The sequence below is a fragment of the Canis lupus genome, chromosome 18, assembly GCF_011100685.1.
Source record: "Canis lupus familiaris isolate Mischka breed German Shepherd chromosome 18, alternate assembly UU_Cfam_GSD_1.0, whole genome shotgun sequence".
Classification (NCBI taxonomy): Eukaryota; Metazoa; Chordata; class Mammalia; order Carnivora; family Canidae; genus Canis; species Canis lupus.
In genome coordinates, this window is record NC_049239.1 from 18081828 (window position 1) to 18104347 (window position 22520).

At 39.1% G+C, this 22520-nt stretch overlaps 2 protein-coding genes across 4 annotated transcripts in view; one reads left to right on the forward strand and one right to left on the reverse strand.

Moving 5' to 3' along the window:
- Nucleotides 1–2908: 2908 nt before the first annotated feature.
- TMEM60 (transmembrane protein 60) lies at nt 2909–7110 on the reverse strand. Of its 2 annotated transcripts, XM_038562816.1 has the most exons (3): nt 6897–7110; nt 5656–5775; nt 2909–3604 (listed from the first exon to the last, which is right to left on the reverse strand). In XM_038562816.1, exon 3 carries the CDS (start codon nt 3552–3554, stop codon nt 3153–3155), a length of 402 nt encoding a protein of 133 aa, XP_038418744.1. In that variant the 5' UTR covers nt 3555–3604; nt 5656–5775; nt 6897–7110; the 3' UTR covers nt 2909–3152. The 2 variants fall into 2 exon arrangements, with proteins under 2 accessions (XP_038418744.1, XP_038418743.1); XM_038562815.1 differs by lacking the exon at nt 5656–5775 and having other exon boundaries at nt 6897–7107.
- Nucleotides 7111–7487: 377 nt separating this feature from the next.
- Nucleotides 7488–22520, forward strand: part of PHTF2 (putative homeodomain transcription factor 2) — a 113305-nt gene continuing 98272 nt past the window's right edge. For both annotated transcript variants that reach the window (XM_038562822.1, XM_038562817.1), the window contains exon 1: nt 7488–7610. The gene's annotated coding sequence lies outside the window, so the exon portion shown is untranslated. The remainder of the gene's footprint in view (nt 7611–22520) is intronic.

The window sequence follows — 22520 nt, forward strand, 5'->3', positions numbered from 1 at the left end:
TAATAACTTAAAATTACAGTAAACTCTAGCCCACAAATGGAAGCTGTGTGCAACTATTTTTCTTGGTGCTTGGAAGCTCTCTTGCTGGATTTGTGTTCATGTTTCATGTGGTGGATTGATGGCACCAATATACTCAGCCTCTGCTCATGAAATACTGCTGAACAAGTTGTGAATTCTTTCAATATTTTCTACTTTTCACATTTTCAAGTCATAAAAAGTTATTTTGTCCACAAGTTGCTTTTACCCAGACTTTCTGATAAATCTTTTGCTCCACACCAGATTACATTACTTCTTACCCATGTTGACCTGGAAAATACTGGTTTCACAAGGAACCTTTCATGTTTAAGTTAAATCTTTGTATTATAAACAAAATATCCTAGAACTAAAACAGGAAGGTATTTTTCTGCAATACTGTTTATATATTATTCCATTAGTTTTGCTTTTTCTGTGAGCATAATTTCTATCCTATTTTTAATTACTTAATGTTTTAAGTGTATTCCAACCACTGAGGCTGTGATATTGTGTTTTATAAGAAATACACATCTGGTCTTCATCCCTATTCCTGGCACAGGAATTTAACACCCTTAGAATTTTCTAAGTGTTTAGCATGAAAAAGGTGTCTTTTGAACTTACGTTAATGAGGTAACTTGGAAAACTCCTAGGTAACTTAAGGATGGGGGCTGGTTGCCAGGGAGAAACAACATTGTGATTAAAGGGTTAGAACTCCTCCTTCCTTATCTCCAGGGGAGAGGAACTGGAGATTGAGTTCAGTCACCAATAGCCAATGATTTCATTAATATTCGATGTAATCAAGCCTCCATAAAATCCTAAAAGGACAGGGTTCAGAGAGCTTCTGGGGTGGTGAACACAAGGAGATGGAAGAAGAGTGGTATGCCAGGAGACCATGGAAGCTCCTTGCCCCTTCCCCATACCTTGCCTTACCATTTCTTCCATCTTGCTGTTCCTGAGTTATATTCTTTTATAATAAACTGGTGATCTAATAAGTAAAATGTTTCTTTGAGTTCTGTGAGCTGCTCTGGCAAATTAATCAAGGGAGTCATGAGAACAATCTATAGCTGGATTTGTAACTGGTATCTGAAGTTTGGAGGGAGGAGGTATCTTCTGGGATTGCACCCTTAACCTGTGGTATCAGATACTATTTCCAAGTAGTGTCAGAACTGAATAAATTCCTTGGTGGTATGGGGATAAAACGCACATTTGATTTGGTGCCAGAATCAAGGAGGCGCATGTCAGTAACTTGCGCTGCTTTAAGGTATTTATTTAGTCTAGTTAGTTTATTTAGTTTATTTACCAAACTAGGTAAGAAAATGTTCTACTTTCTGGGAACCTTTCAGATACTATTACAATTAACTGACCCTCATGGATCAACAGGTTGGTTATTGTGTTGCCTTTTAGATACAATTCTTACCCAGGTTTCTCTCTTAATTGGAGACCTGTTCCACCTTTTCTCTTAGAAATCTCATATAGAATTTTTGCTTTTGCTTGTTTTATGGCCTAGCTCACAGGTCTGTTTTTTGTGTGGCTGTGAGGCAAGAATAGTTTTTATAGTTTTAAGCAACTGGAACAAAAGCCAAAAGAATACTACTTTGTGATATGTGGAAGTTTTACAAAATTTAAGTTTCATTGTCCATAAAATTTTATTGGAACATAATCATGGTTTATGGCTGCTTTCTCATCACAGAGCTGACTTGAGCTGTTGAGATAGAAAGCTTAAAATATTTATTATATAGACATTTATGGAAAATTTCTGCTGACTCCTGACCCAGCTAATTGCATGTGATGCTGTCCTTTTCCTTTTCCCTGTGAGAGAGCATCCTTAGATAATACTTGCACAGATACAACTTCTGCTGAATTTCAAAATCCTCCTGTCTGGTTTCTAATAGAAACGAAAGCTTTCTTCTACTTTGAATCTATCATTAGAGAGACCAAATAGTTTGGAACTCTCAGTTGAACAAGGAATATCTGATCAAGTCTGGAACATTATGTTCCCCAAATTAACTGTCCTTTTCCATCCTATTTTTAGAAGCTCAAAATAGGAATATATACCAATTATAAGACAGTAAAACGCTTGTAACTGATCGTTTTTTATTTATTTAGCTTAGCTCTGTAGTTTCAAACAAGGAGTTAAAACCATATTAATCTGATGTTGTAGCTTAAACGTTGTCATGTTATGTGCTTTACAAAGGAGAACTAGACCAAAATGCTATAGTCAAAGCAATCCTCTCAAGTATTACCACCTAGGAATCACTTTCTTGTGTGTTAGATATTTTTAAAACAAACAAAATACTACTTTGGGTTCTTCCCAAAGCTAAAAGTGAGGGCGGTGTAAGGGCAGGAACAATCACCTGCTTTAGGGTTATAATGCACTTAAGACTGTTTGGAATTCTTACAAGTGATGTCACCTATGCTTCCCTGGAATGGTTTAAGTGCCTTTGGTAGGATCACCTATAAACTCTCAGACCAGGACTTCTAAGAGTGAAAGGGGCACTAACTTCCTGAGGCTCAGGACAACAGGCATAAAGGGGACCGGTCCTGATTCAACCAGGATGAAAGGCCCCCCTCTCACTTTAGAAGAGGCAAAGCTCTGCTCAGTTCTAGTATGCCATCTCTAATTCATGGGTTTTAAACAGAAGGAAAAAGTGACACGTTAGCTTAGATAAAAATCTGTTAAACTTTCAGATTATTTGTGAATGTAAACATGAAGTGACACGACTAAGTATTTCACTAACTAGGTTTTTTTCTTAGTAATTTACAAGCACAAATGACCATTTACTTTGGTCATAATGGGGCTATGATATATTAAACTTCTATCCAAATAATGTAGATTAAAGACTTTAAAAATTGACCACATATGTACAACAGATTATTTAAGAGTCAAGTAGAAAAATGAGGTCAAAAAACAAACTTTATTTATATAGGGATAATAAGGATATTAATAACTGAAATATTGAATAATTAAGCTTTGGATTGACTAGAAGTCCATGATTCACAAAGACTATTTTATGGAAGCAGTATAAAACTACATTTGGTTATTTTTCTCAGTTCTCTGGTATTCTTCAAGCTTGCAAAGATTCAAACACTTTAATGATAGCTTGTTGAACAGCAATAAAATGAGATGATGTCCTTAGAAGTCAGTCTCTCACAAAAAAGACGTTATATCCAAGTTCTATCAAAGCCCCAGCCAGTAAGGCCCATAAAGGAATGAAGACATAGGACAGATTCATGGTAGTAAACTGTTCCAGTTTAGCACAGAGTGCAAGGCAGAAGGCTAATTTAAGTAACATTGCAATGAGGTACCAGGCTTTTTTTTTTATATTGTGTGATCCATGTCGAGGGTCAAAGCCAGACTTACATCGCCCAGCCATTTTCACAATCAGCATGACAAGAAGGATAGTATCAAATATCCAGACTGGAATAAAAATGAGGAACCAGTTCCAAGGTGCCTTCTCATCCAGTTTCAACACCAACATGATCAAGAAGAGTAATGTGAAAAGCCAGGTGAGTAGTACTCTCTGAGCCAAGGACATTCTCATTTAAACAGTTTAAAGAAGCTGTTGCAGAGTCGAAAAAAGGGAAATATACCCTAAGAGAAGGAAAAAAAGTCAGGATTGTTTCGATACCAGAAAAAAAAAAAAAATCACTTCCATTCCTGGTGAACAAAGCTGGCTCTTCCCCACTCACAGATTTCCTATTTTTGATAACATTCTATTATTTTACCTTTCAAATTCCATTAAAATTTGTAGCCACCTTTGACAACGTTACATTCATCATTCCCTATAGCCCATGACAAAATGCAATAAAACTTGTAGTATATCAACTGGGCATGAGCTCTATTCAAAATGTCTCAAGAATAGTCTGGTCCTTGTCATTGCTGTCACTCAAGTCCAGGTACTCATGACTTTATTCCTGTACCTCAAGGATATTCTTATATTCTTTTTTGTACATCTGTACATCCAAAATTTCACCTAATTTCAACATATACTAAGAAAAAGCATTAAAAAATCAATGTACTGAAAAAAGAGGAAGTGGTATTAGGTCAAGGGAGGAGAGTTTTAATAAAGAGGGAACGGATAACAAAAATTCAGATATTAAATAGAATTCTGATTCTAAGGAGATCACTGGGCTAAATAATATAGAACACATTGATAATACTGGATTTTCACATAGTTTAGCCTATACTTTTTTTTAATAAAACTTTCTCACTGAAATTCTTACAAATACCAATTTTCTTAGTCTGAATTTTTTTTTTTAATTTTTATTTATTTATGATAGTCACACAGAGAGAGAGAGAGCGAGGCAGAGACATAGGCAGAGGGAGAAGCAGGCTCCATGCACCAGGAGCCCGATGTGGGATTCGATCCTGGGTCTCCAGGATCGCGCCCTGAGCCAAAGGCAGGTGCTAAACCGCTGTGCCACCCAGGGATCCCAGTCTGAATTTTTCTTTTTACAACTCACTATTTTTTGGTTTGTGGTATAGATCCTGACTTTTTTACTACTTCCTATCCAATCATCAAGACCATTTAAACTTCTGACATTTTGTTATTAGATGCTAAATTATTCGATAATTACAGCCCTTTCTTTTTTCTTTCTCTCTCCCTTTCTTTCTTCCTTCTCTTTTTCCTTCTCAAGTAAGCTCTATACCCAATTTGGGGCTTGAACTCAGGCATCTGAGATCAGGAGTCACATGCTCAACCAACTGAGCCAGCCTGGCAGACCAAAGCTATTTCTTATATCCCTAAAATATAAGATCTGTCATATATCTATCTAAGATATAGATCTGTCTTATTGATCTATATTTGTTTTGCACTAGTACTATATGACTGTGATTAGATATGTTCTAGGATGTACTCTAATATCTGAAAGGCCTACAACCCACCTACTCATGGATTTCTTCTCCAGAATATTTTGCCCTTTCCTTTTTTTTTCCCCCACGCTAAAATCACTAATTCTTAAAAACTTAGGATTTTGATTGGAACACTTTAATCTATAAAACTTTAGTATAAGCATTTATTTAGTCTTCACATACAGGATGACAGTATTGTCTATACTTGTTCAAGCTTTTTATATTAACCTTGTGACCACTTGGAAAAAGGGTAAGTAGAATGGAAATCAGAAGCCAGACTGTATGCAGTTGAGTGAGGGGTTAAAGAAGATAACAAAATGTAAACAGTTGACAACATTTTATTCCTCTGAAATACCTGGAGAAGATAAAGGACAAGACAAAGAATGAGATTGAGAAAGGGCCAATAAGAAATTTTTCAGTAAAGGAAGAATCTGAATATGATTATAAACGGAGGGAAATAAGCCACAAAAGAGTGATAGATTGAGAGGACATTTGATGAAAAGAGGAAAAGATCAGAAGGTGGTGGGACAGCAAAAGCATGAGGGGTAGGATTACAAATGCAGGAATATGAGAAACAAGGAAAAAGCAAAGAAACAGGCTAGATGAATAAAATGCCCTAGATTAGCATGTTTAATTATATTTTAAAACTAACTCTGATATATCCTTTGATACACCTCTACTACTTCCAACAGTGGGGCAAGAGCATGTATCTGTTTTGCTGTAACAGTGATGTCCTGGGGACCTCCTAACTCCCCCTTTCCCCTTACGCCCATCTGCTAGTATTCATTTACTTAGCTGGCAGATCGGGATGCTTCATACTGCAGTATGAAAAGCGGAGGCTTTTGCTCCCAGGAAGGCATTTTCTCCAGGTCTCCTTTCCTGACCAAAGGCTGCCATGGTGGCATAGGAGGCTGAATTTGGAAGAAGAGGTATGAGGGGTGTGTACTGATTATTAACTACAAACGGATTTCATGTTGTAAATCAAGTTTACTCCATCCCGATCTCCAAACTACCTGGCCATTTTTGTGAACCTTCAAAAAGTCTATGATAATACACTTGTTTAAGCACAACTTTTCCATCAGTAACTGGATGAGTCGGGGTTTATTTTTTTCGCATATGGGACTGAGTAAGCAACTGGTCAGAGAAAGGGTTGCTGCAATCAATCAACACAGGTACTTCAGGGTCGCAGATGGAAGGACACGCAGGCTTGTGGCTTCAAGTTTCAAAATGCGGGATGCAACAAATTTCTGTATGAAGCACTACTACACTGACATTTAAGTGATGCCGGAAGAAGCCTGGATGCTGGGCTACACCACCCATTTTACTCCTTTATTCACAAATCGTCATTAATTGCAGTAATTGTATTTGTTGCCTACTACTATTACTATCGCTCTTTCTCGGGGGGGGGGCGGGGGGGACTGCATACTCCAACAAAACAAAAATTTGCTCTGCTTTAAAGCCCTGTTTGAGGTGATGCCTCTGGCCTGGAAGATCGTTTAGTTCATATGCTTCCTCACTGCCAAAATCTTCTGCACCGTCTCAAACTGGAAATCAGAAGGGCTGTGCCCAGAGGGCCAGCATCTATCACCTGCGTGTGCACTCATTACCTTGCCCACGGTGCTCGCCACACCATGTCCACTGCTTCTCTCGCTAGGGCCGGTGCTCTCCCAAATAAACGCCCCTCGTCCCAAAGGCCAGGGACAGTTCTGCTCATGAGCCTGCAACCCAACTCCTCTGAACAAGGAGTCGCTTTCGGGCGGGCCCTGCTGCGACAGCCTTGGCCAAGTTCACCTTCCTTCCGAGGAGGATGCTGCTCACACCCGATAGGGCCTTGGGGTCTGTGTCCCCCACTGCGCTCGCCCCCGACCGGGCCCCGGAGCTGTGGGAGCTGCGCGGTTTCCTGCCCTCGGGAGCCCGGCGCCCAGCAGGTGCCGGCGGGGGCGCGGCGGGGCCGGGAGCACCGCGGGGCCGGGGCCGGGGCGCCGGGGGCAGCGCACTCGCGACGCAGCCGGCCCGGGGCGCCCGGACTCACCTGGCAGCGCCGCCGGCCGGAGAGCGGGGAGGGCCGCGGAGACCAGAAAGCTCGCCAGTTTGGATCCTCGGCCTTTTCCACCCTTTCTCCTCCATTAAATCCAGAGCCCGTCACATGATAACCAAGAGAGAGATCTCAGTTCCGCCTCGCCGGGGCAGCGCGGCGGCGGCTCCGGGCTCCAGCTCGGGCCATGCCCACATCCGGGGCGGGGCCTCAGCGCCCCCAGGCCCGCCCCCTCTCTCTATAGGCAGAGACGGTGCCAATCCGGGTTCAGAGGCCCTTCGCCTTGTGCTAATTGGGCCGTTTGGCCACACTGCGAACCAACCGACCTTTCCTGACGTTCGGGTTTGTCAAAAAGGCGGCTGTAAAAGGCGGCACTAGGCCCGCCCCCCTGCCGCCACGGGCTAGGAGCCCCGTCAGTCTCAGCGCCGCCCGGAGGGCCCGTGGCCCCATTGGTCGCCCCCACGCCAATCAGGCCGCCGGCCCCGCCCCCGCGGGCGCCCCGCCCCTCCCGCCCGCCCCGCCCGCGCGCCGAGACTGCGGGCTCCGGCGCAAACCCCGCGGGAGAGGGGGTGGGGCGGCGGCCGTGGAGGAGCGCGCCCGCCGGCAGCCTCGTCGCGACCGCTCCGGCTCCCGCAGCGGCGGCGGCGCTCGCCTCGGAGCCTCCCGCGCGCTCCCCAGCCGCCTCCTAGCGGCGCGGCGCCCGCTCCTCCGGTAAGAGCCGGCATCGCCTCCGCGCCCGGGCGGGCCGTGGCCGGTCTCTGGCTTCTGACAGACCCCGGGGCGGCAGCGGGACGAGGGGGCAGAGCGGCGGGCGGGACGCAGGCGGGGGCTGCGGGGCCGCGGGGCCGGCGCGTCGCCCTCCGCCGCGGGCGACTCCCCGGGCGGCCGCTGGCACCTGCGCGCGGGCTCCGCCGCGGTCGCCTCCCATCCTCGGACCGCTGCAGCGGCTCAGCCTCCCGGCTCCGGGCGCGCGCCGTCCTCGAGCCTCGAGGGGGTCGGGCCGAAGCCCCCCGCGCCCCGCGCTCCGCGCCCGCGCCGCCGCCTCCTGGGCTCCCTCCCCCGGCGCGGGGCTGGGGGCGCGGCGGGCGCGGGGCTGGGGGCGGGGGGCCGAGCCGCGGCGGCCGGGGGACCACGCAGGGTCTCGGCCGCGCTGTGCGACGCGCGCGGACTGCGGCGCCGGTGCCGCCAGCCTCCCGGGCCGGGACCAGCCCGCCGCCCGCCGCCCGCCGGACCCGCCTCGTCCCCGGCCGGCCGCTGCGGACAAGCCAGTTCTGGTGTGGCTCCCCGAGTCCCGACTTCCAAACTCAACACCTCCTTCTCTAACTTTGGAGATCATTCTGTCACTGGTCCATCACTCTTTATTTTTAGCCTAACCAAAAAAAAAAAAAAAAAAAAAAGAAAGAAAGAAAAAGAAAAGGGAACTGCTTTATATCATCCTATGCCGACTAGGCAGTGCAGACTCTGAAACATCTATTAATCCAAGTATTGGCATACCAAGCTCTGTTCAGATTCGTGAATTAGTCCCTATTTTGTGATGCACACTTGCTGTCTCTGTTTATGGTATCTCCTGCTTACCTTGAGGTTTTTGTTGTTGTTGTTAATTGGATGCTTTGATTTTACAGTTTTTGGTTAGCTTTAGGATTTTTCTTTGTTTCTCCACACACACACACACACACACACCCCGCGCATCCCCGAGACTTTGCGTTTAGTCATAGTATTTGCTCTTGTTTGTAGAGTTCATGTTTTTCTTTTTTTAATCGTTTCCTCCCAAATTGGATTTTCTCATAACATTTTTAAAGTTGGAAGGGGGAATTCTGAGAATTTGGAAACTATGCGCTTTAGCCTAAAGTGCTGTAAAATAGCAGAACAATTTGAAATCCTAACTTCTTGGAGTCGACATTGCTAAGTTTAGGAGAAGGCAGGGGGTGTCCCCGGCCAGCTGTAGTTCCAGAGGGAAGGAATCCAGAGGTCTGGGGAGAATGAGCCGCGCCGCTGACACCAGACCCAGGGTGGTTCCAGGAAAATTTCTTGCTGGGAAAATAGCCTGCCTCCCACACAGGTTAGTTGTGTGCATGCATCAAATACTGTTAAGTTCGGTCCTAGTAAGGTAGGAAGTGTCTTTTCTAATTTTTTTTTTTTTTTTACCACTTTCTGATATGGAATGAAAATGTAGTAAGAGAAAAAAGTATGACGTACAGTGGGGGCACTCTTGTATAGTTAAACCTCCCAGCATAGACTTTGAGTCCCAACTGGCAATGGACGGTTGGCCCTAAAAATCAGGTAGCTGCCCTGAGCAATTTTTATTTGATTATTATTTTTTAAAATATGTATCTATTTATTTTAAGTAAGCTCTACACCCAACGTGGGGCTTGAACTCAACAACGCGGAGATCAAGATCACATGCTCTGGTGACTGAGCCAGCCAGGCATCCTGGCCTGAGCAATTTTATTTTATTTTTTTGGCTCAAACAGTTTTTACGCTAGCCCATTTAATACAAAATTGCAAGGAATTTGTAATTAAAAAGGCTACACTAGACTAAGCCAAAGAAAATTTAGAATGGCATGTAGAAAAAATGGGGATCGAAAAATTATTTGGATTGCTTCCATCCCATCTTGTTTAATCTTTATAAAGCTGTGAGATATGAACTGTGATTACGGTTCTGTTTTATAGATGAGTTAACCAAAGCCTAGCTTAACTCATTTGTTCAAGACTTCTCAGCTCATAACTGGTGGAGGTGGGATTCAAAGCGAGGCAATCTGATTACAAAGCCTCCATTCTCAGCCAGTATGCTTTACCACCACAGGGCTTCTTAGAGACTGGGTGCAAGGAGACTAATCAGTGGAAAATAATGCTGCAAAATCATAAACAGAATGAGGATATTATACATATTCAGTAACACTTTGAGTCACTGTATATAGACACTGTTGAGTATTGCTGGGGGCGTAAGGATGGTGTCACCTTTCTTGTCTTTAGTAAGGGAGAGAAACAAATAAGGATAATATAACACAATATATACTATAAGAGAGTGCCATAGAGTCTGTAATTTAATGCAAGAGAATTTGGTTGAAGTTTAGACACACTGGCGTTTGAATTCCTGGTTGGCTTTGTTCCCTTTAACATGATAGTAAACCTTTTTTCAGCTTCAGTTTTCTTATCTATCCATTAAGTGGAGAGGATGTTACTTCAGAGGGGAGTATTAAGCATTAAATAGAATATGTAAAGTCCTGGCACACTGGTAAGCCCTGAATGAAGAAGACTGAATAATATTCAGAGACAGTGGAGAAGGGGTTGGAGGTGTAGCAGGAGCTATCACTGGAGCCCTAAAGGGTAAATAGTAGTTTTCATTGTTGGGGAAGGAAGGCATCTCACTCGGGTAGAACAGGATGCAGGGTCACAGACCAGGAATATGGATTGTTGAGGGAATAGCAAGTAATTGTAGCTTTGTGTAAAAAGTATTTGCGAAGGTCAAAATTTAAGTGGTAATTGTATATAAATGTGGCTCGTCAAGGTGACCACTACCGGGTTTTGGCAGTTGGAAATTGCATATTTAGGTATTAAAATTATAGGAAATTCTCAACAGTTTTGTGCAGTGTTACGCTTTTGTTTAATATTTACCTTTTAATACCTTTTAATTTTCCCCAGTGTCAGTTAAAACTTCTTTTCCAAATGTGTCCAGCTAAGCAGTTTCATCATTTCATTGCAGTATTTCATTCTAAGCTGTAAAGGAAGATTTACACCACTAGAGGCATTTGCACTTAATTTGTGAATATATTTTGGGATTATTTATAAAAGAAGAATCTTGAAGTGACTTGACTTTCCTTAACCCCTGTACCTAGTATGTAGCCACACAGGGCTAATATTGCAAACTACGCTTTGTATATATATATATGTTGACTGTCTTTTCTGAATCCAAATTTGAGACATAACAGTGTTTTAAATTGGGGCTGTTCTTTAAAAATCTGAGAAAAAGTCCCATGTGTATGTCTTCCCTTCAGGTTAGCACAGAACCATAAATACTGTCATTGGATTTACAAATGTAGATCACTTCATGACCAGAATTATTTGGCTAAGTTGAAAATCTTACATGCCATTATAAGAAAGCTGCATTTTTATTCCAACTTGTTAGTCTCATACAAATCGCTAAAATGACACAAAATACAGAGATCAGATTTCACTTCAAAAAAACTGCTTCTTGGAACAGGTAGTTTCAGAGCACAAGGAAAGAAAATATGCTGGACTTCGTTCTGAGTAGTGAACAGGAACTGGGCAGGAAATGGCTGTGGCTGAACCCACTACCTGATAATAATCATAACATGATTGAATTTGACATTTAATGAGAGGAAGTAAAGGGGGGAAAATGTGCACTGTATGCAGCTTTCCAGTTTTAGAAACAGTAGGGGAAAAGGGCTGTTAAAAGTGTTTCTACAGAAATTTTGAAGATACGTAGTAGGCAGTCATATTTGTTGCATGAATGGCAGCACCTTTGTAAAACATTCAGTAAAAGGTCTGTTACAGATAGTAAAAAATTTATGAAAGTTATGCGGCACAAGTTTTGGTGTTCTACAGACCTAGATTCAAGTCTCAATTCTACAGTCCATCTTGTATGACTCTGGGCTTATGTAATCTTTCTGAGGTTCAGTTTTGTTTGATCATAAAATGGAGATACTTACTGTGCAAGATTTTGAAAATTCAGTGAGCTAATGTATGGAAAGCACTTGGCACATTGCCTGGTTTCTAAGACATGTTCAAAAAATGGTTGTTGCTGTTATTTGATTAAGTTGAACAGGTGTGTTTTTTATTTTATTTATTTATTTACTTTAGAGAGGTGGGGGGTGGTGCAGGGAGAGAGAGGTAGAGAGAGAATCTTAAGCAGGCTCTATGCTGGGTGTGGAGCCAGGCACAGGGCTCGGTTTCACAACCCTAAGATGGTGACCTGAGCTGAAATCAAGAGTTGGAGCCTTGACTGAGCCACCCAGGTGCCCCCGACAGTGTGTTTTCTAAAAAAATACAATTCTCTAATAGAGTAAGGAGAGCCAGAAAATGACAAGTAAAATCTTAAAAGGAGGCAATAGGATGTTATACAGGCAGCAGGCAGAGTTAAATAAAAAATTGAGTCATTGCAACCACATACAAAACAAGGGAAAAGATGAGAGGGCTTCATATTCTCACTGTTTTTTTCTGCAGGAAGTAGGTCAGACTCATTAAACCAAATAGAGTAAATAAATAAGATTTTACTATTCTATTTTTTTTTTTTTAATGATAGTCACACACAGAGAGAGAGAGAGGCAGAGACACAGGCAGAGGGAGGAGCAGGCTCCATGCACCGGGAGCCCGATGTGGGACTCGATCCCTGGTCTCCAGGATCGCACCCCAAAGGCAGGCGCCAAACCGCTGCGCCACCCAGGGATCCCCAGATTTTACTATTCTAAATGACAACAAAAAGAATACTGAAATTGGGTCTCTTGTACTGTGAGTGAGTTTAGTATATACATGGAAAGGGACTTTCTTTTCTCACATCCCTTAGCCACATTCTTATCTCTGAAATTCTTTTAACAGATAAAAATCATTAATTTTATAGTTCTAGAGAAGGCTTTAATTGCAAGTAATCCTGGGAGGTAGAGCAGGTTAATTTAACTACAAGTATTTGCTAAGTATTGATTCCCTATATCCCATTGCCTACAATATATCTTTTGGGTCCTGAATGTCTAAATGTATCAGGTATTGAAAATTAAACATATCTTCTTGTTCCCAAATCTGTTTCTTCTCTGTGTTCCCTATCCTAATGAGTAGTTCTTCTAGTGTTCAAGGCAAGCATCATAAAGCATCCTTACTCTTTCACTTTCTGTACCTTTCAGGTCAAGTCAGTCACTACATCTGGTCTCTCTCTTTACTAGCTGTCCATTTTCTAACCATGCCCTGCCCCAACTCCCACCTCTCATTGCCATTGACTTATTTCAGACATTCATCATTTTTTCCCCAGATTATTATCATTAGCCTCCTTGGTTTTAGTTAAGCTCGTATTAATCAGTTCTTGACACAGCTTCCTTCCAGAATGATGCTGCTGGATGCTAATGTAGTCATATTAAAATTATATCCTTAATGCTAGCACATGATGATAGTTAATAAATATTAGATCCCTCCATGTATGTTAAACTTAAGATAATACTGAATGACTTACATACCTATACCTAAGAGTTTTCTATACAGGAAAGGTTTTAACAACTATTTTAATTTCATTAATAGAGGGCTATTTAGTTTATTTCTTTGTTTTTTGAATGAGCATTAATAGTTTGTATCTTTTTTTTTAAAGATTTATTTATTTGAGAGAGAGAGAGAGAATGGGATGGGGAGGGGGGAGCAGAGGGAGAGGGGAGAGAGTCTTAAGCAGACACGTTGAGCACAGAGCCTGACTCAGGGCTCAGTCACATGACTGTGAGATCACTACTTGAGTTGAGACCCAAGAGTTGGATGCTTAACTGACTATTCCACCCAAGGGCCCCAATAGGTTATCTTTCAAAGAGTTTGTCTGTTTAATATAAATTGTTAAATTGGCATAAAATTGTTTGTAATATTCTCTTATTATCTTTTTAATATTTTAAAAAGATCTATAGCTATGTCCTTTCTCTCATTCCCTGCTGTTAATTTGTGTATTTTTTTCATTTTTCCCTTTTCAGTTTGGTTAGAGGTTTGTCTGTTTTATTGATACTCAGAGGAGCAGCTCTTGGTTTTCTTCACTGATTTTTTTGTTCTCAATTTCATTGATTTCTATTCTTTATTATTTCCTTTCTGCTTGTTCACTTTGCATTTTATTTGCTTGAATCTTAAAAACTTAGCTCATTAATTTATTTTCTTCTGATATAAATGTTTAATGCTGTAAAATTTCCTTCTAAATAGTGCTTTGGCTGCATCCTATGAACTTTGCTATGGTGTATTTTCATTTTTATTCAGTTCAGAAATCCTTGCTGACTTTGTTATTTCTTCTTTGATTCCATTGGTTATAAATGAGTATGCATGTGGGATTTTTCAGGTATTGATTTCTGATTTAATTTCACTGTACTCAAGAGAATGTACATGGTAAGATTTGAATCATTTTAAATTTATTGAGACTTATTTTATGGCCAAGAATATGGTCTGCCTTGGTAAATGATTCATGTGCACTTGAAAAGAAAGTTGGGTGGAGTGAGCTATAAATGTCAGATCAAGTTGATTGATAGAATCGCTCAAGTCTTCTCTATCCTTACTGATTTTATGTCTGTCTACTTGTTCTAGCAGTTTTTGAGAGAAGGGTATTGAAATCTCTGATTATACTTGTGGATTTGTCAATTTCTGCTTATACTTTTATCAGTTTCCCTTCGTATATTTTGAATTTCTGTTACTAAATTCATGCATATTTAGGATTGTTGTGATTTCTTGATGAATTGGATCCCTTTATCATTGTGAAATGGGTCTGTTTATTTCTGGTAATATGCTTTGCTTTACAATCTACTTTGTCAGTATTACCTCTCCAGCTTTCTTTTGATTGGTATTAGTTAGCATGGTGCATCCTTTTCCATCCTTTTGCTTTTCTCTATTTGTGTGTTTGTATTTGAAGTAGATTTCTGGTAGATAGCATATAGTTCCATCTTTGTGTGTTTTTTTTATCGAGTCTCCTTATCTTTGCTTTTTAATTTAGACCATTTATATTTAATATGATTATTGATATTGTTGGGTTTAACTCTATTATTTTGCTATTTGTGTCTTTTTTTTTTGTTCAATCTGTTTTTTTTTTTATTTTTGCTTTTTGCCTTCTACTTTCTATTATTTGTTTTTTATGACTCCATCTTTAACCTATCACAGTCTAATTTTGGGTAAAATATCACTTCACATATTATATAACAACTTTATGACACTACAGTTCCATGTCTCTTTCTTATTCTTGTGTTGTTGTCATACATTTTAGTTCTACATGTGTTTAAATCCCACAATATATTTTTAGTTTTTTGGCTTTAAATGGTCAATTCTCTTAAGTGGATTTTTTTTTTAATTTTTTTTTTAAGTGGATTTAAGAATAATAGGAGAAAGGCTCTTATTTGTCCCATATTTGTTCCATTTTCAAGGCTCTTCATTCCTTTGAAATTCCTTTTCCATCTAGTATCACTTTCCTTCTGCCTGAATGATTTCCTTTATCATTTATTATAAGCTGAATTACTGCTGATGAATTCTTCCAGCTTTTATATGTCTGAAAAAAACCTTTTTTGGTATTTCAGTTTTCAAATACATTTTTTGCTAGCTATAAAATTCTAGTTGGACAGTTTTTTTCTTTCAGGACTTTGAAGATACGACTTTAATGATGCCCCACTATCTTCTCATTTGTATTTTTCTGACATGAAATCTACTATTTCCTTTATTTCTTTATACTGAAACTGTCTTTTTCTTTCTTCTGGCTACTTTTTTTTTTTTTTAAAGATTTTTATTTATTTATTCATGGGCGACACAGAGAGAGAGACAGAGAGACACAGGCAGAGGGAAAAGCAGACTTCATGCAAGGGATCCTGACGTGGGACTTGATCCTGGGTCTCCAGAATCAGGCCCTGGGCTGAAGGCAGTGCTAAACCACTGAGCCACCCAGCCTGCCCTCTCTGGCTACTTTTATTTATTTTTTTATTTTTTATTTTTTTTTTTAATTTTTTTATTGGTGTTCAATTTACTAACATACAGAATAACCCCCAGTGCCCGCCACCCATTCACTCCCACCCCCCTCTGGCTACTTTTAGAATGATCTCTTTACCACTGGTTTGAAGAACCTTTTATTGTGATGTGCTTTGGTGTAATTTTATGTTTCTTATGCTTGGTGTTAGTTGAGCTTCCTGGGTTTGTGGATTTATCATTGTCACCAAATTTAGAATATTTTGGCCATTATTATTTCAAATAGGTTTTCTTTTTTCCTTCACTCTCTCTTTCTTGTACCTTAGTTACACATATGTTAACCAATTGATATTGTTCCACACCCTAACTAATACTGGATTTTTTTCGTTTTGTTTTTTCTTTTTTCCTCTCTTTGTTTCAATTTGAATAATATCTATTGCTAATCTCTTCAAAATTCCTGACATTTTCTTGTACTGATTTCTGATATTCTGTTAATCTTATCCATTGTATGTTTCTTGTTAGACACTGTATTTTCATCTGTACAATTTGAACCTTTTTATATCTTCAGTGCTCCTTAACAGTGCTCATGCTTTCTTCTTTTACTTTCTTAAATATATGGAGTCTATAATAGATTTTTTTTTTAAATCACGGTTAAAAATACATAACCTAAGATTTGCCATCTTAACCATTTTCACCCTTTTTTTTTAACCAGTTGGAGAGTAGTAAGTATATTCACATTGTTGTGAAACAACTCTATGAACTTTTTCATTTTACCAATCTGAAACATCTCTTTTCTCTTTTCTGCAGACCCAGGTAACTACCTTTCTACTTCTTGTCTTTATGAATTTGACTATAGTAGGTACCTTATATAAATGGAATCATACAGTATTTGTCTTTTTGTGACTAGCTTATTTTACTTAGTAATGTCCTCAAGATTCATCCATGTTGTAGTTTATGACAAGATTTCCTTTAAGGCTGAATAATATTTTATTATATACATATGTATATGCATGTATACACACATATACATACACATATTTAGACCATTTATATTTAATGCAAAGGAATATAATGTTTTAATGTCTTTCCTTACTTATCCTATCACTTTTATCATTTCTGGGTCCATTTTAGAACTGATTTTTCAGTTACGATGGATTGTATTTTCCTATTTCTTTTTCATGCTTGCTAATTTTTGTTTGGATGCCAGACACTGTAAATTTTGTTGTTTGAAGCTACCTTTCCTTTGCATTATTTTTAATATTATTTTTAATATTTTGAGCTTTCTTCTGGAGCACAGTTAAGTTACTTAGAAATAGTTTAAGTTACTTAGAAACACCTTAATTTTCCAAACAAAATTTTTACTTTTGTTAGTTGAAACCTGAGCATCCTTTAGTACAAGGTTAATTTGTTCCTAGTACAGACATAATACCCTTCTGAATATTCTGGTGCCTATTGTTACAGGATTTCTTCACTCTGTGAACTCTTATCATCCCTAGGTGAACGTTGGTAATTGTTCTTCTTGCTCCTTTCTGGTGGTTCTGTCCCTGGTTTCAGATAGTTTCCCCACGTACATGTGCTGATCACATGTATGTATTCAGCAGGAGACTCAGAGGGAATGTTCTGCAGAACTCCAGAGCTTTCTTTGTGCTACCTTTTCTTCTCTGGTACTTTGCTCTGGGAACTGTAGCTGCCTTGGTGTTCCCTCTTATCTGTCTTCTCAATTTGAGGAGTCTGTCTGGATCTGATTTTCCCATCTTAGTACTGCATCCTGGAAACTCTACACTTGGGGAATCATATGGCTTACTTTTGTTGCCTCTTTCAGAGATTGTGCCATCTGTTGCCCAAAGTCTGAAAACTTTTCACTATCATGTCTGTGTTTTTAGTATTTAAGATTAATCCTGTCCCTGATACTCCATCATCTTTAGAAGTGGAAGCCCTGGGGCACCTGTGTGGCTCAGTGGTTGAGTGTCTGCCTTTGGCACAGGTTGTGATCCTGGGGCCCCCTGATTGAGTCCTGCATTGGGCTCCCTGTGGGGAGCCTAGTTTTCCCTCTGCCTATGTCTCTGCCTCTCTGTGTCTTTCACGAATAAATAAAATCTTTAGAAAAAAAGGTTGAAGCCCTGTATATTAAATTTTAAAGTCAAAATTTTAATGGGAAGTACATAAAATACCATTTTTTATTGTTTTAATTAAGTCCCATGATTTCAAAATGTATTAGCTATGCATACCCAGAACTAAAGTATACCATATGTTTTGACTAGATGAATTTGTCTATGTTCATCTTCCTCAGCATTCCTATTTCATTTAAAACAAGTGTAGGAATGTATGAGTTAAAAGATGAGCAACTAATTGCATTTTCTTCTTTTATAAACCTAGTTCTCATGAGAAAAATTGTGTGATTGTGAAAAACATGACTAGATTATTACCATGGGAAATTAATGAGAAGTGTTTACTTCTCCAAAGGTGTAATCATTCAGTTTTTATCATCATTGGAAAATATTTGCAACAATGACTAAAAATGCTGCTGTGGTCCAGAGTTATCTTTTATATTTTGAGTAGTCAATTTAACTTAACCTTTGAAGTAATGGGTGTTAAACACTGTTAAAAAATCTCTGTGGAGGGGGCAGCCCCTGTGGCGCAGCGGTTTAGCGCCGCCTGCAGCCCAGGGCGTGAACCTGGCGACCCTGGATCGAGTCCCACATCGGGCTCCCTGCATGGAGCCTGCTTCTGCCTCTGCCTGTGTCTCTGCACCTCTCTCTCTGTCTCTATGAATAAATAAAACCTTAAAAAAAAATTTAAAAAAAATCTCTGTGGAGGAAATGGTTTTTAAGGTATTAGAAGAGTATATCTAAAAATCTATCTCATTGATCATAGGCAACTGAAATGACCTTTTTCTTTTGATGGAGATAGATTTGTAAGTTTGTAAAATCAGGATATAGGGATAGTTTTCTTCTGCTTATCCTGTTCTTTTCCATCACTGAAACCACACTAGATGAGAAAATAAGCTTAAATTATAAGAGGAAGGCTTTATGTATATTGATTGTGTATAGAAAATTAGCATGTAAAAGGTATTTTAAAGCTGAATTAAAACTTACTATAGCTTTTTTATTTGGAAATAGTTTCAGACTTTCAGGAAAAGTTATATAAGAATAGTATAAGAGTGCCTAGGTGGCTCAGTTGGTTGAGCATCCAGCTCTTGATTTAGGCTCAGGTCATGATCTTGGAGTCCTGGGATTGAGCCCTACATCATGCCCTGTGCTCAGCAAGGAGTCTGCTTGGGATTCTCTCTCTCCCTCTCCCTCTGCGCCTCCCCCTGTTTATGCTTTCTCTCTATCCTTCTCTAAAATAAATAAAGTAATTTTAAAAAAGAATAGTGTAAAGAATTTCTGTGTATCCTTCACCAAGATTAACTATATATTAACATTTTCCTACATTTCCTTTATCCTTACTTTTATCTATATGTACAGATATATTTTTTTATCTGACTCCATTGAGTCATGATATTTCTTTACCTCTACACATGTCAGTTTTATTTCCTAAAAATAAGATGATTCACAAACATAAGCAAAGACTAGTGATCAAAAACCAGGAAATTAACTTGGATACAATACTGTTATTTAATCTGCTGATTTTATTCACATTTTGCCAATTGTTACAATACTATCCATGTAGCAAAAGAACACCCAGGATTACCTGCTGCATTTAGTTGTCGTGTCTCTGTAGTTTTTGTTAAGCTGGAATATTTCTTAAGCCTTTATTTGTATTTACTGATAATTGACTTTTTAGAAAAACTGTTGAGATATTGTTTTGTTGCATGTCTTTCATTTTAGTTTGGTTAATTTTTCTTCCAAGATTGGATTCAGGTTTTATACTTTGGGCAGGAATACTGAAGATAAAATGTGTTTTTCACAGTGCATTATATCAGTAAGCAAATGCTGCAATTTCTCTTATTTCTGGTGGTGATAACTGATCATTGAGTTAAGGTGATATCTGCCAGGTTTCTCCAAGGTAAAGTCACTCTTTGTAGCTAATTAGTATCTGTGGAGAGATACTTTGATCATGTAAATATCCTATTACTCTCAAACTGGCCCAGTAGCTTTAATGTTTATTGATGTTTCTTGCATGAATCACTTATTAATATGGTTGCTTAAAAGTTCTCATCACAGGGGCCTGGGTGGCTCAATGGTTGAGCATCTGCCTTCAGCTCAGGTCATGATCCCGGGGTCCTGGGATCAAGTCCCACATCATGCTCCCCACAGGGGTGGCTCAGTCAGTAAAGAATGCAATGACTCTTGATCTAGGGCTTATGAGTTCAAGTGCCACGTTGGATATAGAACCTACCAAGAAAGAAGTTCTCATCACAATGAAAAAAATTTGTAATTGAGGTGATAGATGTTAACCAAATTTATTGTGATAATCATTTCACAGTATATATATATATATCAAATCATGTTGTACAACTTAAACTTATGCAGTGTTATGTATCAGTTATATCTCAGTAAAACTGGGAAAAAAAGATTATTGCCAAATGGTGACTTTTTTTTTTCTAATTCTCTAATTTCTTCTGTGTTAGCTGGCTTCCTGCTATAAAGAAAAGCTTCCCTCTCTTATTCATTCATTCATTCATTCATTCATTCATATCGGTATAGACTCATTGATCCTTATTTTAACTTTTAATAACGTCCCTGTCATTCTTTGAGCACCTTCTTACTTTCTCATCCCATGAGATGTTCCAGAATAATTTCGTACTGTCTTTGTGCCAACTGGAATCAAGCATTTCTCTAAGGAGCCTTGTTTTTTGTTGTTGTTTTTTTTTTTTTGTTTGTTTTTTTACTGTAGAATGGTATTTACAGATTTGTTGCTTATTGCTACTAAGAAATCATTTCTTTTAGGTGCTCTTAGTGGATATAAATAAATGTATATGTATGAGTATGTATATGTGTGGATGTGTGTAATACACCTTTATTTTCAGAAAGGATTATTGAATTAAGCAATGTCATGGCTACTAAGAATAAAAAAATGAATATATTCTTAAACTGCATGGCCAAGTGATCATGTCTCAATTAATACAAGTTATAATAAGTCTATTGTGCTTTTTATTTTTCAGATAAATAGATTATTTTGTCAGTCAACTAGATTTCAGGAATTATTTAGGTCTTATTTGATGAGGAAGATGATTGGATAATGAGATGTATGGAAATCATGTTCTGTGAAGAACAGTTGAAGGAGCTAGGAATGTTTAGTCTGGGGAAAGAAAGATTAACAATAGCATATATTATATATTATTTTTATTTGAAGGCTGAAGTTGTAAATATATTTTAAGTATATAACTAATACAGGTTAATGTATAATACAGAGACATTTGTCTCTGGAAATGTTTGTCTCAAAGGAAAACTTTGAGGCAAACTCACTTTTAATGCAGTGAGCTGCCTTGAAAAATTCAAACTCAGTTATTACCTCTGTTAAATCAGAAGGAAAGTTTGCCCATTTTTATATAATTAATTCGTGCTGTGAGAAATTGGAACTACTTGAAAGATGTCTTAGTATGCTATATTTAGTGGCTTAGTTAATTGTATGTCTCACAAGATGCATCACAAGATGAGGAAAGGATTCTGTTCTAAATAAGTGTAAGACGTAACGTGTACATAGTCTCCTCTTAGATATTTATAATGCACATAAGAAGGTTCTGAGAAGTCCTTAAGTCAGGCAACTTTTATCTGACTTTTTCTAAACTAGTAGATTTAGGGAACAGGTTAGGCTGCAGGTGTAACATACATACATGGTATTTAAACTAAGGTACCTGAAGTGAGCATCAAGGGACTGAGTAAAGCCAGAGAAGATGTCCAAGCACTGAGCTCAGGGAGAAGAAGAGCGCCAGCAAAGAAACTGAGGAGTAGCCAGATGATTAGGAGCAAACCCAAGAGAGATTTTCTAGAAGCTCAGTGAATAAAGTGTTCCAGGAGGAAGGAACATAATTGACTGCATCATATACTGCAGGTAGGTTGAGTACAATGAACAACTGAGACTTGATCATTGGATTTAGCAACTAGAAGTCATTGGTATCCTTCAAGAGTTTTCGGTAAAGTGTGGGGAGTGAAGGCATAGTTGGATTGAAGACAGAAGGTGGAGAAATTAAAAGAGGTAGCAAAACTTTGCTGTGACAGAGAGAAGAGAAATGGAATAGTTGCAGTTATTGAATACCTTCTGTCATCTTTTATTGTTGAAAAGATAAGGCAAAAATGAAAAGAGCAAACTCTGTAGTTGAGCTCGTGATTCTGGTCTAAGTGGTAGTTGTAGCAGGTTTATAAAGTACTTTTCTCTGTGGTATGGATTTGAATGGGCTAAAAATTGAAGTATTGGTTTCCTGATTTATAGAAAATTCCCTCAGATTAGAAGAGCACTGTAATTTTAGTGGCTGTTAAAGCATGTTGCATTCCTGAATTTCCAGGCAGTTTAGGCCACTTGGCTTGGTAGTTAGTAGCAATATGGAGCAAAGCCCCCAAATTTTGTTTTTATTAATCCTGAATTGATGATGTAATATATTGGCATTACATAAAATAGTGAGATTTGTTGACTAGCAATATGTTCATCATTTTAAAAATGACTTCATTTCCAACGACAGTTGAAAGAAACATCAGTAAACATTAAGAAGTATTCTGATACATGTAAAGCCATACATGTTAGTTTTAAATTGGCCACTGCAACTATAAGACCAGAAAACCGAGGGAACATAATTTGGTTCTCATTTCTACTTTACCATTAACCCCTCCATCTACCTTCTTAGAACTAAGTCCAGTCACTAAGTCCTATTACAATTGATTCTTGTTACTCATGGTAGTTGTGTTCTATAAGGTGGCAGCAAACACTGAATTAGTGAACATTGAAGCATAGGTCCTAGAAGAAATACAGGATTAAGTTCCTGTAAGCCACTGGTCACATTTTCATCAACTGATCAATGCATAACCTTGTTTCATATGTATTACTGTTTAAAGACAT